Genomic DNA, 16,345 nt, shown 5'->3' with positions numbered 1-16,345 from the left:
TGCAACTTTCCACTGTCATTTTCCAAGCAGTAAGAGTTTCACCATCCTCCTTCCCTTATATAAAAGCCACAGTTTAAAGGCATTTGGTGATTTCCTAACGAACTGAGCAATGTGGCATATACCAAGGTAAACCTGCAGTAAAATTTATTCTCTTCATCCAATGCTCTGAAGAGTCACAATGAGTCATTCAGGTATTGGTCTCTGCAAATGTCAGACCACAAGCCAAACACTGCTTTAGGACTGGCATCTTACATGGGCACAGCCATGTCCTGCAGAGGCTGCATGATCAGGGCCTTGCATCCAGACAAGAACCACTGTATTCTCCTTCCACTTACATTTCTTTCCAGTTTTGCTGCTCTTCCAGTTGCCCTAAGGGCAAGGAGGTAACTAAGGGTTTGGCAGTCTCTCTTTCTGCTTCCAATGAGATGACTCTGCGAAAGCCCAAGACACTATGGTGATACAAGCACAGTTCTGAGAAGTGCCTCATTATTCATGTTTTCCAGTATTTGGGCCTGATGGGACAGTCACTGAACTTGCCACTTGAATCTTTTGACAATGCCTGTCAAAGGATATGTGTTGATGAGAGCACACACCTTGCCATCCCAGAATGTGTGTTACTAGCAAACCATACAGCCACAAGCACTGCATTCTTATGCCAAGCACAGGTGGTGTCAAAGCTCTGCACTAGTTGTAAGATTCTGGAAAGGTATCATTGATTGCACTGAAATAATGATGTATTTAGTGCTTCCAAAAGGAGGAGTGCAAATACCATGACTTTCTCTTGAAGAGAAATGAAATGTCAGGCACGGATGCCTAAGTGGCTAAATTCTCCTGCAATTCTCCTGCAGAACATTCTTTGCTGACCCACAGACTCTCATATACTGTAGCACATGTATGTTCCACAGCCAGATTTGACATTCAGAATATTATTAGTATTTGATGGACCCATGTAACTAAATATATGCTTTTATGGAAAACTAAATGTCAGTGTTTAATGCCAGTGCAGGCCAGCAGAAAACTGCTTTTTCACTTGAGCTCCCAGCTGAAAAATGCGCATTCTGTGGTGGCACAGTTTCACACAAGATCTCCCCAGGTTTATCTGCTAGATAATGAAAGGGGCTACAGCAAAACCTGAGTCTTCAGGTCAGGTTTCTTTTACATGAAAACCTAAACCCACTGAATGAAATTTCAGCTGCATTCCTAGAAATCTGCAGTGATTCAGGCTCTGGAGAACAAACACTCCACTGTTACTTCCATGGAGCTCTTGTTCAAAATGTCTTTTCCCATGCTGAGATGCTAAATTCATGTGAATGTAAATGTATAGTGCCAGATTCACTGCCCAATAGGTGTCAAGTGACTTACATTTCATAGGTGAAGTATAATCCCTTTGCACAGTTTGTCAACTGCTAATAATTAAACAATCTAGAGGATGTTTTAGTACAAGGTATGGAAAGCTTTATGTCTTAGAAGAAAATTTAGCCCATGTGGTGCAGACTTTGATATGATCTTGAGTTGAAACAGGAGGTTTCAGGGTTGAACTGAGACTGCCATCATATGCACTGAGTTCTGCAAACCAAATGCACTCATTTGCACATCTGACATTAAAATGCATGTCAGAGAACAAACAGCAGCAATGAATTGTGAAGGCCACTAGGAACAAACACTTGTGTAGTCCACGGTTTTGTCTTGATGCAGTTTCCTCACCAGTACCGTGCTCCTTCTCCAGAAGGTTTGAGCCTGTGGATGGCATGGAATGATGCATGTCCTATGGCATATCCTGCTAACCTGCAATTAAGTCTTCTACAGGCTACAACATTACAAATCATTAATAAAATGATACCAGTACTAAGAAGGGGAAAACAAGGACTGTGCTAGTGATAGTGGGATACTGTATACAGGACCTAATGCCCTCAATATCAAAGCATGAAAAAGCCATGTGTAACAAGTGAGCACATAACTGCACCAATGTATCCTAATACCTAGTGCTACAGCAGGCAGAGCAAGAGAAAATACAGCAGCACAAGACACGCTGGCTAAACAGTGCATTTGCAGCTGATCATCAGCATCCTAAGATAAACTGGGACAGTCAACTCAAAGTGTGAATTATTAACATGCAGCAAAATAGCAGCATGAGAATATCACTTACACTTTGTAGCATGACAAAACCTGTCCTTTCATAATAAAGAGAAATGAGGAAGAACAGAAGCTTTTCCTCCCCTGTATTTGTGATATTGCCAGTTGTCAAGGATATTTGCATGAAGTGTTCCTTTCCTGTTACTTCCAGAAGACTCCCTGTTCTCAGTAAGCAGCAAAATCACCGGGAAATCCTGTGAATACAATGGCACCACCTACCATCATGGTGAAATGTTTGTGGCAGAGGGACTTTTCCAAAACAGGCAAGCAAACCAGTGTGCCCAGTGCAGCTGCTCAGTAAGTAACACGGCTCAACAGAGCCCTGCTCTGTGCTTCATTTCTCCTTTCTAGAAGACATGACACCGAAATATAAGCAATACACAGCAAAGACTGGGAGTTGAGAATTAATGCTGAAACTCGTAGTGTTCAGAGCCAGTCTGCAGTACCTGGTAAATGCCAGGCTACCTCTTACTCAAACACTGTGGACAAAGCTTACCCTGTCGAGCATCTGCTCTAAGTGAGCCTACAGTGCAGAGGCAGCAGGTAAAATACTGCTACTTGGCATAGATAGAACATCTCACTTCAACCCGACTGGAAAACGCAGTGCTAAGCCAATGCCTGAAACTGAATTCATCTGGACTGCACTGATAAGTAGAGCCCCACAGTCTGGGACTGGACAGCTCTGTCAACTGGCACTGGGCCACAGAGCCGAGATGTCACCAGTTCAAATCCTGTATGTTTGAACAGTAACCCAGGGACTCCTCAGAGCCAGTGTCTGAATCAAAACACCCCTCTCAATCCAGCCAGCTCTTCTGTATTAAGTATTGGCAGCTCTGACCTCCTCTCATCAAATCATCATATTCTACATTAACTACAAATTTAATAGGCCAAGCATTGAAAAGACTTTACAACTTTTAGTTAATGCCAAGCTTTTCCTCCTTTTCACTGGGAAGACACAGCTGAAGGAGAGCAGGGGGAAGAATTTACACTGGGTGATTTGGTACCAACCATGTCAGGTACATTTTCAGCCTACAGTAATTGCAGTTAATCTCCCCACACACTTTCATCTCTTCCACTTTCCTCTGAGTTTTTTAAAGAAAGGAATCTTCTTCTGTGTGACAACAAATTCTAACAAAGCTATTCAGACTTTTCATTGGGCTGATACTCTGCTTGTGCATACTAGAGTGGCATTTATGGAAACACACATACTGGATTTAAGCACATCCATAAAAGATGCATACACAGTACCAGGCAAATCAATGACTCCTCCTAAATTCTTGTGTTCTGCTGGCAGGAAGGAAATGTGTACTGTGGGTTGAAGACTTGTCCCAAATTAACTTGCTCATTCCCAGTTTCCGTTCCGGAGTCCTGCTGTCCAGTTTGCAGAGGTAAGTTCAACCATAATTACAGAAGGACAGGCCCTGAATTTACTCTTTCACCTGCCAGGGCCATGTCTGTGCACCAGCACGGGCCCTCAGGACACAATCTGCAAGTTTCCCATGTACTTACAATCCAAAGCATGTTGGGATATTAAACCACTGGGAAATGTCAGCAGGGGATCACTGCTAACTTTGTGTTCCTAAATTGAAACAAGAGGAGTATGCACTGATGATAAAGTTCCATTCCCAGAACGAGGTTAATCAAGGCTTCAAAAAGGTCTCTCACCTTTGCCTGAGATGACAATAGCAAATGGTTGCTGGAAGTCACCTTGCACACAGCGTCTTGTTAAGCCACATAAATCCGATAGTAAATCTTCATCCTGAGTTTGCATGGTGTTTGAGAAGAGATCTTCCTTTTGGTCTTTGCAGAGTCTAGTACAATGAAGTCAGACTAAAGACTGACACTTCTACACCCTGATGCTACCTCCACTCTAAATGAATTTTTAAATTAATCCATTTTAAATGGATGAGACTTTTCCCCTGAGTATCTCAAGGTGTAGCTCAGTTACCCCCTAACTGCTCCTGCTCTGCTTCGCACACAGGAGATGGAGAATTATCATGGGAACATTCCGATGGGGATATCTTCCGGCAGCCGGCCAACAGGGAAGCTGTAAGTGTGACCTACAACTTAAAGACAGATTCTTGCTGTGCTTTGTGCATCAGTACATCAGGGAAAGAATAGAAAAGGATGGTAACAGGTCTACTGCTTCATCCTGGGCTCTGTGAATCTAGCCCAAAATAGGTTTCTTGCACTTCAGTAAATCCCTTAATAGACTCAGCCTTCAGGAATAATGCTGAATTATAAACTCCCATGAGCTCCTGCAGGCTCTGGATTTTGTCTTTGTTGTATACGCTCTATAAAGAATAAAACTCTTCAGCAGTTTGTTTGCTATGCAGGCATCACTTTTAAATCATAATTGAAAAAACTTACTTCCCAGTTGGCATTTACACATGTATATATTTACTTTAGGTGCTTCATTGCCGTGGGGCTAAGAGTATCCATTAACAACTTACTTCTCAAGAGATGATTTTTGTAACAGCATTTGGAGAGAATGTGAAGTGCTTTTAAGCATTAGGTGCATTACCTAAATACATGAACTAACAGGTCTTTGGACTAGTGAGAAGAATCATGCCTTGTAAAATAACTGCTGTAAAATACACTATTCTTTAATGCCCATGGGTATTTTGGAAAATAATTTTCTGAAAACAACCATTGGTTTTGTTCTAGGAAACACACTGTACATTACTATTATTGCTCCTACTGTTCTTTGCAAATAAAATGAGACTTCCCAGTCTGTAAGACAGATCCTTGCTCAGTCTGTGCATGCCTAACACTAGCCTTGCATCAGAGTTCAAAGCTGCAAGCAAACAAAGCTGGACAGTCACTCTGGACGTGCCCTGCCCCTGGAGACCCAGCAGAAAGTAATTTTGATGAGGAAAACTAGACAGGGTTACAATTCTTCTCATCTAATCTTAGCGTAGACATCAGTAAAGTAGGCATCTAATTCTGAACATCATTTTTAACACATGGAGTGAAACAGGACTCCTGAGTTGTGATTCATCTCCTCATGATACAGAGTTCCACAACAGGTGAGGTTCTAAAACTGCCTCTCTGTCCATTGACTCAATTCAGGACTTCAGATGACCAACTTAAGTAAGACACCTACACTGACATATAGAGTCTGTGAGATGAGTTACAACCACATATGTGTGTGAATGATGTTTGATGATAGAAGCAACACTCGTCTGTATTAAGCTTCTAGTGCAGCCGCTTTCCCCATGTCAGATCACTGGAATAAGACATTTACTTTCCTGCTCTCTTTCTGTCTCTTAAACAGAGACACTCATATCATCGCTCCCACTATGACCTGTCACCCAGCTCTGCAAGGCAGGTAGTCAACATTCCACGCTTTCCGAATGCCAGGAGTAACCGTGGAGTCCTCCCAGATCCCCAACAAGCTTCAGGAACAATAGTACAAATCGTCATCAACAACAAGCACAAGCACGGACGAGGTAAAGACAATTACTTTTTATGGTATTACTCTGGGTCAGGAATCAATCACCTGTAGCTCAGAAAGAGTTCTCAAAATATACAGCAGGATATACAGTGCCAACTCGCACAGACCCAACGCAAATCAGGGAGGCAAAAAGCAGTAAGCTATTAAGGATATGAAATCAGCTCTTGACTGAGACCAGTTGTGCCTCCAGACAGCACTGCGTTTCACTCTGCAAAGGCACACCACACTTGTGTTGCTCTCTGAAATACCTCGTAGGATTGTGCAGTGGCTACCAGGGAAGTGAGTGCTTTGTGCCATAGAGGACACCACAATGCCTTCAGATTCATTAACTTGTTCACAAACTGACTTTCCAGTAGGAAATTATTTGTCCTATTTTCCTTACACCATCTCTTATTTTGTAACTTTACTGGCTGTAAGCAGTGTATGTTTAATCTGGCCCATAAATCTCAGACCATAAAGTTCTGCCATAGAATCAAGAGGTTTTCTGCTTCCAAGGCTTAGCAAATTATTCTCAAGAAAGGCAGTTGCATGACTTCCCACCCATTAAGCTACTTGTCTGAGACAGTGGGATGCAAGGGGTGCTTTGCATCCTCCAAGACTAATACTAGAGGCAGAGTAGGCAATTAGCCTGTACTGGATGCCTGAGCTGTAAAGAGGCAAAATTAACAAAGATAATCAATCTCACTCTAAGAATCCTTTAGTGCTTCCTGATAAGACAATATAGGACATATTACATTATGGGGACAGCAGACATTTGAGCCCCTATGGCAAACCTCATCCAAACATGACTGAGCCATATACCTGCTGCATTACAAGAAGGACAAAAATAGAGGGAAAATGTCAATTCACCAGTTAGTGGGACAGGGGGTTTGTACAATAAAAAGGGTGGGATGCTCTGTTCTTTGAACAGAGGCCTGCAGGAACAGGCCTAAGAAACCATAAAAGAAATAGATGTAAAAACACATGTTCAGAAGAGCATCTATCCACAAATACCAGTCAGTGTGCATTGAGAAACTACCCACAAAGAGTTAAAGGCCCTTGTATTAGGGCCAACTAATCGTTTAAGGTATTAACTAACAGAAGGAATGTTGGCCATAGGATCTTTATTATCCACCTGAACAAGCATGAAAAAACATTCAGATCATGCCAGTGTTTTACGCTGAGTCTAGGAGCAGGAATCTCTGTGCAGTGCAGTATCTTTGACGTGTAATTCACACATGAAGACATCATCAAAGAAATTTCTAACTGATTTGTTTTGGCAAATAAAGAGCATACAGATGAACAGCATATTTCTGGGTGCAGTATATAGGAACTGCCACAACTTCAGACACTCACTGCCTGGAAAGTGCCTGAGAAATGCTGGGAACAGAAATGCTGACCATGTATTTTCTTTTGTCCTTGTGCAATTAAGAAGTGTTTTATTAATTAATGCACATGCCCCTTGAGATGCATTTCAACAAGTTAAACAATAAACACACAATGACTCCCCTGACAAGCCAATACTGTGCAGTTATAGGAATACAGATTTATCATTCTAAACATGAAGAGCACTGACGACAGGGCATCAGGGAACTAGAAGTTATTTGCCATATTTTGGCTTCTACTGGAAGCTTCATCTGCCACCTCAGAGTAATTATTTAACTGGTCTGTGCTAAAGAAACCCTAAACCAGAGAGAACCCTAAACCAGAGAGAATACGTATGGACACAATGTCAAAATCACCCTGTGAGGGTGAAATCATGAAACCTTTATGTCTGTAAAGGATCTGGAGAAGCTGGGGAAAAAATATCTACTTCAGCAGAAATATGACTAATAATATAGTATTCAAGCATGTAAGAGGCCTGCTGAGCAGCTCAGTACTTACCAGTTTTCTCAGTTATGTTTTTTCTTCCATGTTCTTAGTATACAGATAACACTTTTAGTTGCTTTTATTTGAGAAACTAAACTGTTTCCTATCTCTGAACAAAGACACGTCTTAAGAAAGAGTTAAAAAGTAGCAAATTATAAGCCAAATGATAGCATAACCCCCTGAAAGACAATACATTGCAAAAAATACTCCCCATAAATCTCAGTAACTCGGTAAAGTTTAAGCCAGTTGGTCACATCTGTTACCAGTTAGATGTAAATTTCAGATTACAGATAAAAATTAAATTGCTTTTGAAAGTTACAGGCAAAATAGGAACATATTTTACAAATAAAAGCATTAATAGAAATGATGGCATATTACAAGAATTGGAAATATTTACAACATATCCCAGCTTCACTTCAGTTGCTTTTAGAAATGAAGCAGTGCCCTTTCTTTCACCTTGTTAGGATTAGTTTGCATTTTTCTTTGTGTTTATAAAATATTGAAAAAGACAAGTAAGGTTTATAGGACAAATGCAAACATGGTGTAAAGTGATATAATTCCCATTAACTGCCGGGTGACCCAAACTGCCTTCCACCAAGCATGGATTTTTCCACTCTCCTGGTGTCAGCTGTATTTCTCTGTCTCTTAAGGGCGCTGATGAATAAATATTCTGAGGTGCTTAGATGCTATTGGGATGAAATTTCAGTACCATATAAATCCTTTCATGCTAGTGTCTTCTTGTGATTACAAAAGCAAAATCTCTATATACCTACAGACACGTATATTTCCATAAAGGATATAAAACTTTATTTTTGCAACATTCCCTTACTTTGGTCTGTGTGTTGTGTGGCAGGAGCTCTCATGCAAAAGCAATGAAGGGTTGTATTAACTCATCCTGCTGACAGCATGGCTCTCACTACAGAAGCCGTGTTGAGTTAATGGCTAGAAAAGCTGTACAGGTGACTCAGTATCAAATGTCATGATCCTGTCATCTGCAGATTCAATTCTAGAAGCCAGAACCAATGTGGCAGGCTGTGTCCTGTGTGGTGACTGAGATTAGAAGAGGAAGGAGGAGTGAATTTTATAAGCAGGTTAGTGATGCACAACTGAAATGTGTGCACTGGAGAGGAACTACTCAAATACTTGATTCAGCCACCTTCACTGTTCACCTCTAAATGGTGATGAACACTAGTGTCAGCAGAGATGGAATCAAGGCAAAACTGCTCAGAAAAGGGTGATCATAGGCCCAGACTCATTTAAAGCAGCAAAACTCAAAGTCAGCAACCAGAGAAATGGGCAAGAGACACTAACAAATGATGTATAGAGACATTGCTTTAAACATGTGAATGAATGAAATGAATATTCATAGAGACGTAGCCAAGGAAGGTACCTTTTCCAGTTGTACTTTTTTTTCCTTTTCTCTTCTTTTGTAGTGTGCGTTTCAAATGGCAAAACATATTCACATGGTGAATCTTGGCATCCTAATCTCCGAGCCTTCGGAATCGTAGAGTGTGTGTTGTGCACCTGCAACATCACCAAACAAGAATGTAAGAAAATTCACTGTCCAGAACAATATCCCTGCAAATACCCTCAGAAAGTAGAAGGAAAATGCTGTAAAGTCTGTCCAGGTAAAACAAAGTTGATCACAGACCACCTTTTTGCCGTGCATGTTAAGGGGCTTGGCTCAAGCCTTCTGGTCACAATAAGATCTGATGCAAACAGCAATAGCAATGCCCACTGTTCTCATATGTGTGCAAAGGTCTCAATGTGAGACAGGCAGAGCTGCTGCTCCTCAGATGGGGGTTTGCTGCTGAAGACACGTTTGTTCTGATCAGTCCCTGCCTTTCTCTCCACTGGTAGCACAACTCTCTGATGCCCATTTCTGAAGAGACTATTTCAGAGAGGCACACAGAAAGTTCATTATTGTCAAAAGACTCTCCCATCCTTCCCCAGCTGCAGAGCCCACGGAACCTTCACATCATTTTTTCTAGCTTATAAATTTGCATGGGGATCATTAGCCTTTCTGCTTGTTAAAATGTACCAGAAGGATTCAAAACTCCCAATTAGAAATTGGTTGCTGTCAGTTACATAACCTAATCCTTAAAATAAATACTAACTTATCATAGATTTAGCATTGTTTCTATGCTGTGCTAATGACTGAACTTACGTAGACATTACTTACTAAAATCAGTGCTTACAACTTGCGAAAAATCTGCTAATATAAACCTGCTGATGGTTAACCAGCTGCATTCCATATGACACAAGCGGTAAAGGAGTGTCCAGTTCCCTTTGGTGCCTTTAAACTTTTCTCATTTGTATGGCTCATTTCTATGTTTGGTGATACACTGGATGGAAATGCTTGTTGTTCTGTCATGTATAGAAATCCTTCAGAGAATGCACACTTCCCATTTTCTTTGCTTACTGGGGAAGAGCACAATGCAGTGGCAGTAGGCAGGCAGGAGATGCGTATCTAGATCTTTTGGATATTTGTGAATTACAGCTTTTATTTAGCTTATTTGCTATGAGAATGGTCAGCAAAACCTGGCTTTAATAGAAAATTTAACAGCAAAAAGAAAGTTACTGTCTTTTTCTTTGCGATTCTATGTGCTGTTTTTTAAGAAAGCTGAACCTTTTCTGTCTGCTCTATGTGGAGATGTATTCATTGTCAGGTTTTCCCACAAATTGTAGTCCGAGTGTATGAGTTGCATCATTTCTCTCACATTCCTGTCCAACTCCCAGTTACCAACAGAACAATTACAATTTCTCCTTATGCTCTACGACTTTACCAGGTGAGCAGGAGATAATGTGTACCGTGGCTAGCACAGGCTTGCACTGGCCAAGCAGAATGCAAACCATGTAGGTTCTACCTGCCCTTTTCCTCAGCAAAACATTAATGCGGGTCTCTTCACCAGTTTTCACTTAGTTATTCTGCTGCCTCTGAGACTTCTGCCATTATTTCAAATATGCTTGAAAAACTCTGAGGAGTCTCACAGACCACATGGTTTTACACAGCTCATTTCCTGTTTGTCAAGTAAGTTCTGGAGGACTTGATTACAACTGAATTATGTGTTTTGGGCTTTTTTTTAAACAGAAGAAGTACCAAGTCAAGCCTTTGACAACAAAGATTACTTCTGTGGGAAGGAGACATTTCCCGTCTATGAATCCGTTTTCACGGAGGAAGGAGAAACCATCAGAAAAATTGCAGTAGAAACTGAAAAGCCACCTCAAATAGAAATACATGTGTGGACAATTAGAAAAGGTGAGCTAAGGAAGTTCTTTCTTTAAAGAGTGTATCACCCTCCATTAATTTCCCAGGACAAGCTGAAGCATTCTGAGACTGATCTCACTATTCAGGGTATTGCAGTTACAGCCACTACCAACATCCTCAAGTTCTGCTGTACAAAACCCATTAATAACACACAAAGCTCTAGTTGTGCAGACTCCTACCCTTCATTGGGAGCAAAAGCACAGTGACAAACAGGTTGTCAAAAATACCCTGTGTAACTTATTGCAGAGAAATGGATAGCAGGGTTTAAACCACGTGCCAAGAGGTTCTTATTTAGGATGGACCAAAAAGCTTTGCATTAAAATCAGTCTGCCTTATCTGATGCCTTAGTGATGGTCTAGAATATGGACAAAACCTGTATAAGGATGGAAGCAGCATCTTTTACTACACTAACTGGTAATTAGAACAAAATAGAAAAGCATTCAGAGCCCAAATTCTGCAAATCCTGAACTTTTAGTACAATAAAAATTCTCTTCTGCCTCCTGAAGAGCTGGTCTACTTAATCTACTTAAAGCAAAAAGCATGTCATCCTCATAGGAAACCCTCATATATATCTTCATGGAAACAGTACATCTCTAGAATGTACTTGGGCATAAAGCCAAGCCCAAAGTGTGAGCGGAAAAGAAGTCAGGTGAACAGATGGTTAATAACTACTGTGTGTTCTAGAAGCCACAAAGCCTCGTGATGATTTGACAGTGATGTTGCCTGCTAGCTCATGACAGGCAAAATGGTATCTGACTGCAAAATGATGCTGGTTTTCTCCAAGATGTTGGGATTTTGGCTTCTGCTGTAATCTTACATTTATTCATAATAAGGAGGGGTTCAGCTGTGCTGGAAAAGAATTGGCTAATTCTCATACCCCTCACAAACTGCAATCATAAATCCACAGAAGGATTTACAGGGGAGTAGCAAAAAACCAAGGGGGTGGCAACCAGAATAAAGAATAGGCTGAAAATTCATGTAATTGGTAAGGATGATTTCTCAGGGCAGCTTAACATGGCAGTAGTTCTACATATAGGCAGGTTCAGAACAACAGGCACACTTCCAGTAACATGCACTTCTCATATCCTTGCTGAAGGCATTCTGCGTCACTTCTATGTTGAAAAAGTGTCCAAGAGAGAATTTGAAGAACTTCCTTACTTCAAGCAGATAACAAGGACAACCCCTAGTAAGTAAAATTCTGACCTCTTTCTCCATATAAACATAGCCTTGAAAAACATTCTCTTTTACTCAACACAAACAGATGTACCAAATTTTCCTCCAGAACATGGCTCCAATATTTATAAGTTTATATTTAAATAATGAAAATACAGCAATTTATCATATAGATACATAAAGCAGTAGTTCATTTTCATGCTGTCTTAGCCTCCTGTATTTTGTTAAAATATAAATAAGCTGGTTTCTGCCCATAATGCCACAAGGCTGAAATATGACTGACATCAGCACAGCAGCACAATTTGGATTTAAGTAACAATTCAAGTTACCTCAGCTTTTTTACAAAGTCATTCAGAAGGGAAAAAATCAGAGACGTTTTTTAAAGAGTTCTCCAATATACATGTTGTGTTCGAAGCAAGCCTGTCCTATGTTCTTAACAGTATCTTCATTATTAAAACCTGTTTATTGAAAGCACATGTAATGCTTTTGTCACTCTTGATTTAATTTCTTTTTTGTATTTTATCCAACTTGGGATATGACGCCTAATTTGATAGCTGAATGAAGGCAGAGGCATTTTCAGTTCCCAGTGCTTTTGCATTACAAGTTGTCATTTTTGCTGAGGTCTCTAATTGGGTAAAGAAATCTTCTTCCCAAGAATCATATACTCTTGGTAATACAGGCTTAGTGAGAAGCAGACCCCTTTTCATGTAAAAAGTTTCCTAATTTTTGCTGTCAGCCTTCCATAAGCCTGTCATTGTTGTCTATACCACAGTATTGTAGTTACCAGGACAACGGGCATTCCTATTCACATTAGAAAAAAGTGTACAAAATATGAATATCCAGCAAACACAGTCTGCATTACACACAGGCAGGCAGAGTTCCCACAGTGCATGAACCACTTGGACTTGTTCCTTCTCAACTTTCAAATATTTTGGTTTATCTTCAGAGTTACATCCTCACATCACTCTATCATAAAGCAGAGTATCCAACAACCTAAATAGTTAACTAAATAGATCAACTTAAGGTACTACTTAATTAAAGAAAGGAATAATATTCTGGTCTTTGTTTATTATTTTTAACAAAGTTATTTTGCATGGAATATTGTAAGATACTTTAAATATTTTCCATGGGAGGACTGGGCATTCTCTCTTTGACCATTGTGAATCAGCCGGTCTGTAGAGTGCTTGTAAATGTCTTTGAAGATCCTTGTGCCCTTTTCTAAGTATCTGTCTCCTTTGTGTTTTTCTTTTCAGGCCAGTGGAAAATATTTAGCGAGGGAGAAGCTCAGATCAGCCAAATGTGTGAAAGCAGAGTGTGCAGGACTGAGCTCGAGGATCTGGTAAAGGTTTTGTACCTTGAGAAGTCTGAAAAGGGTCACTGTTAAGGGAGACAGCACTGGAGGGAAAAACACAAGAAAACTTATGAAAACTTGGGATCTGCAGCTGGACTGCAGGCTTATTTTGCTTAAGTCAACAGTTGCCCTAAAAACCAAAACTATAATGCAGTAATTATTCACATCATGCACAGCAAATTTGCTGCTTTATGTGTAGTGGTCTGTGTCAACCGTTTAAATATCTCCTCCAAAAGACTAGGAGGCTCTGTGTTACTGGTGGGGGAAGGAGAAAGAGAGACTGTACTCTCCCAGAGTTGCATTTCTTTACAAGTTAAAAAGAGAAAACAGAACATTTTTATTATTATTATTATTTGGCAACTTATTCAAACTAATGAAAAGAAAGACACCTAATAAATGCGCAGGAGCTATGGAGAGCAGTATTGCCTGTGCTGAATTTATACCATTTCTGGTGTTGAAATGACTCATGGATTATTTTAGTAGTGGAGAAAAAATACAAGTGATACAATACTTGCGTTGGAGACATAAAAAAACAGATTTAAACTAACAAACTCCTAAGCAGCCTGCCTTTGGGATGATGTCTTGTAGTTGAGCAAACTGAGTCCATAAACTGAACAGCAGGTGTTAGTGGCAATCACTGTATTTTTGTAGCAATTTGAGCAAACGTTCACTTTTAAGTGGTTTTCACTGTTTCCTCCACCCACTTCTCTATAAAAATGTGAAGTGTCAGCTCCCTATCACAGCCCTAACAACTTCATTCTTCTGGGCCCTATTAACGCATGGGCTTGGCTGATAAACTGCCTTCTAAAGTGACATGGCAGAAGGTGGTGAAGTACTCGGAGTACTTTCAAAACACCTAGCAGGTTAAACCTCCTTCAAAGTTACCACAGTGCTTAATTTATTGGTTCTGATCTGCTACAAACTGAATCTTCCGCCTTTTCCCGAGGGTGACCTCTCTATTCTCACACACTTGAAGGACAGGTTTTTCCCATGACAAACACCAAACAGCTACAGCAACCCTTCGGAATACAGCAGCTCTGTGGAGACTTACCTTTGTGAAAAACAAATCTGAGAGGTCCTGTTTAATGCAGCGTAGCATGTCTGCAGTGCCTGTAAGAAAGGTGCCTCTCATCTACTCTGCCTTGTGTCTGCCATGCTGGATTAAATCCTGAGAAGCAAGCGAGTCTGCCTGCTTGTGCTCCCATTTTCTACCCCACAAGCAGATGGGAATACTGCTGTTCAAACACACACTAGGAAACAAAGCTTTATGGAAACGGCCTGATCCAGGGCCTGGGTCTTCACAGGGAATGAAATCAACAGTGATGGCAAGGATTTTGAGGTTTGTAACCCTGCCAGTGCCAGCACGCCAGGGTGTACCCACATCCAAAGGGATGAAGGTGTGGGAGAGCCCCTTTCAGGCAGAGCTGCCCCATCCTGAGGGGATCCCTGTCCCAAGCAGCAAAGCCCAGCAACCTCCCTCTGCAGTGTGGGCCTGCAGCTAAGGCAGGGCTTCCCAACAAGGAGCAGGTGAGGAGAACAGACATGAAGGGAAAGGAAAAGCCAAAGGGAATTAGGAGAATACATATGTGGTGATCTCGGTTCCTTAGCAATCCTGCCTGTATATAACCACCCCAATGTCCTAGGCCTGGACAGAGCAGATGATATTTAGGAATACTTTCCTCCCTACTCACTCAACATAACACTGCAAAATAGGAAAACACTAAAAGGGAGCTCCACCAGCAAATGCATGGATTGCAAGAACGAAACACTCTCACCTGGTATGAGTGTGAACCATGGCAGTCTCTTGCCCAAGCCTCCATGGGCTGCAGGGAGAGCCCTCAAGGTGCCTCCATGGTCACCGGGGACTCTCAGCTCCCTCTCCCTGCCCAGCCCGGGGCTGTTCCTCGCACTCTCCCTTCACTGCCCAGCAGCGCTCTGCCCTTCCCTAAATCCACCTTCCTGCGGCTCCTCCAGCCCCGCTGAGCGCCTCAGCGCTGCCCGCTGTGGGGCCGCTGGAACCGGCGGGAACCGGTCCGGGGCAGCCCCTCGGCTCCCTCAGCAGGGCCGGCAGCCCCGCTCCAGAGGCGGAGCTGGCACCCGCCATTACCAGTGCTGTACCACTGTGTTACAAGGACAGCTAAGTGAACTGCCCCGCCGCCTTCCACGGGACCCCACGGAGCCTCTGCCTCCATGAATCCTGCCCCGCTCCTTGAAAGGGGTGCAGTGTATCCTGACTGAGGTCCTGGGAGCTCCCAGGGTCAGAGGTTGCTGCAGTGTAACTGGCACCAGCAGCACCGACTGCACGTGGCATCGACATGGGCTGAAACGTGCTGCAGAAGTGCAAAATTTCATTATAAATCTTCTAATAAGTCACGAGTGAAGCTGATCGTTCCTTTGGGAAGACATTGCGAGGAAGAGGTTCTAAGGAAATGTAGCAATCTGGTGGGATGGCCAGCAGTTGGTTTCTCACCTCACGGGCATCGTCTGTAGCAGTAGCTGGTCAAAAAAACGCCAAGGGGGAATGTACAGTGTTCGTATTTTCTTTCTTTTAAGAAGAAGGCAACCTGCTTTTTGTACGTGTGACAGGGCAGGTGGAATCCGGGTTGTGTATTTATTTTATAATAAACATGTGTTTAAGAAAAGCAGACAAAGGAAACCCCATAAGCATCATTTAGTGAAATGCAGTGTTGCATTTTTCCAGTTTCTGGTCACTTAAGACAACAAAATACACAGTGTCATGTTTTTCATTCTCTTCATGGGATGTATGTCTGTTACAGTACTTATTTATGTACTTGTTGCATCACTTTGGCCTGGTTTGATAAATTAATAAACCCTGAAGTTGATAATAAAAGGAGATGGTTTGTGTATGATGCTGTTTGGTTGAGATACTTGGTTTCAGTTCCCTGTTTGCAGCCCCACTGCTGCCACCTCAGAAAGCCTGAACCCACGTGCCTGGCTAGGTTCAGGTCCTGTGCTATCAGGTCTTGAGCTACGAAGAGTCAGATTCAACACTCTGGACGGCAGGACAGGGTGCAAAGTAAGGCTTCAGCACTCACCAGCATCCTTCACACTTCAGGTGTGAGCTGAACACATGGACTTCAGCAGCGCACCTAAG

The 16,345-nt window shown here is 41.8% G+C and overlaps 2 protein-coding genes across 4 annotated transcripts in view; one reads left to right on the top strand and one right to left on the bottom strand.

Moving 5' to 3' along the window:
* PAK3 (p21 (RAC1) activated kinase 3) overlaps positions 1-8,853 on the bottom strand; it is a 168,542-nt gene extending 159,689 nt beyond the window's left edge. Inside the window, exon 1 of the mRNA XM_061445721.1 lies at positions 8,829-8,853. The gene's annotated coding sequence lies outside the window, so the exon portion shown is untranslated. The remainder of the gene's footprint in view (positions 1-8,828) is intronic.
* CHRDL1 (chordin like 1) overlaps positions 1-14,478 on the top strand; it is a 37,539-nt gene extending 23,061 nt beyond the window's left edge. For 2 of the 3 annotated variants that reach the window (XM_061445724.1, XM_061445726.1), the window contains 8 exons: positions 2,285-2,430; positions 3,428-3,521; positions 4,115-4,182; positions 5,411-5,585; positions 8,872-9,066; positions 10,530-10,697; positions 11,803-11,892; positions 13,133-14,478. In XM_061445724.1, coding sequence (XP_061301708.1) covers positions 2,285-2,430; positions 3,428-3,521; positions 4,115-4,182; positions 5,411-5,585; positions 8,872-9,066; positions 10,530-10,697; positions 11,803-11,892; positions 13,133-13,263 — 1,067 coding nt within the window. In that variant the 3' untranslated portion in view covers positions 13,264-14,478. The remainder of the gene's footprint in view (positions 1-2,284; positions 2,431-3,427; positions 3,522-4,114; positions 4,183-5,410; positions 5,586-8,871; positions 9,067-10,529; positions 10,698-11,802; positions 11,893-13,132) is intronic. The other variant, XM_061445727.1, reaches the window with a different exon arrangement.
* Positions 14,479-16,345: the final 1,867 nt, after the last annotated feature.

The sequence above is a fragment of the Pezoporus flaviventris genome, unplaced genomic scaffold (assembly GCF_033815535.1).
Source record: "Pezoporus flaviventris isolate CSIRO_AGI_PZ_B2104156 unplaced genomic scaffold, CSIRO_AGI_Pfla_v1 ptg000005l, whole genome shotgun sequence".
In the NCBI taxonomy this organism is placed as follows: domain Eukaryota; kingdom Metazoa; phylum Chordata; class Aves; order Psittaciformes; family Psittacidae; genus Pezoporus; species Pezoporus flaviventris.
Note: the sequence above shows the minus strand (reverse complement) of the source record. Positions and strands in the feature narration are given on the sequence as shown.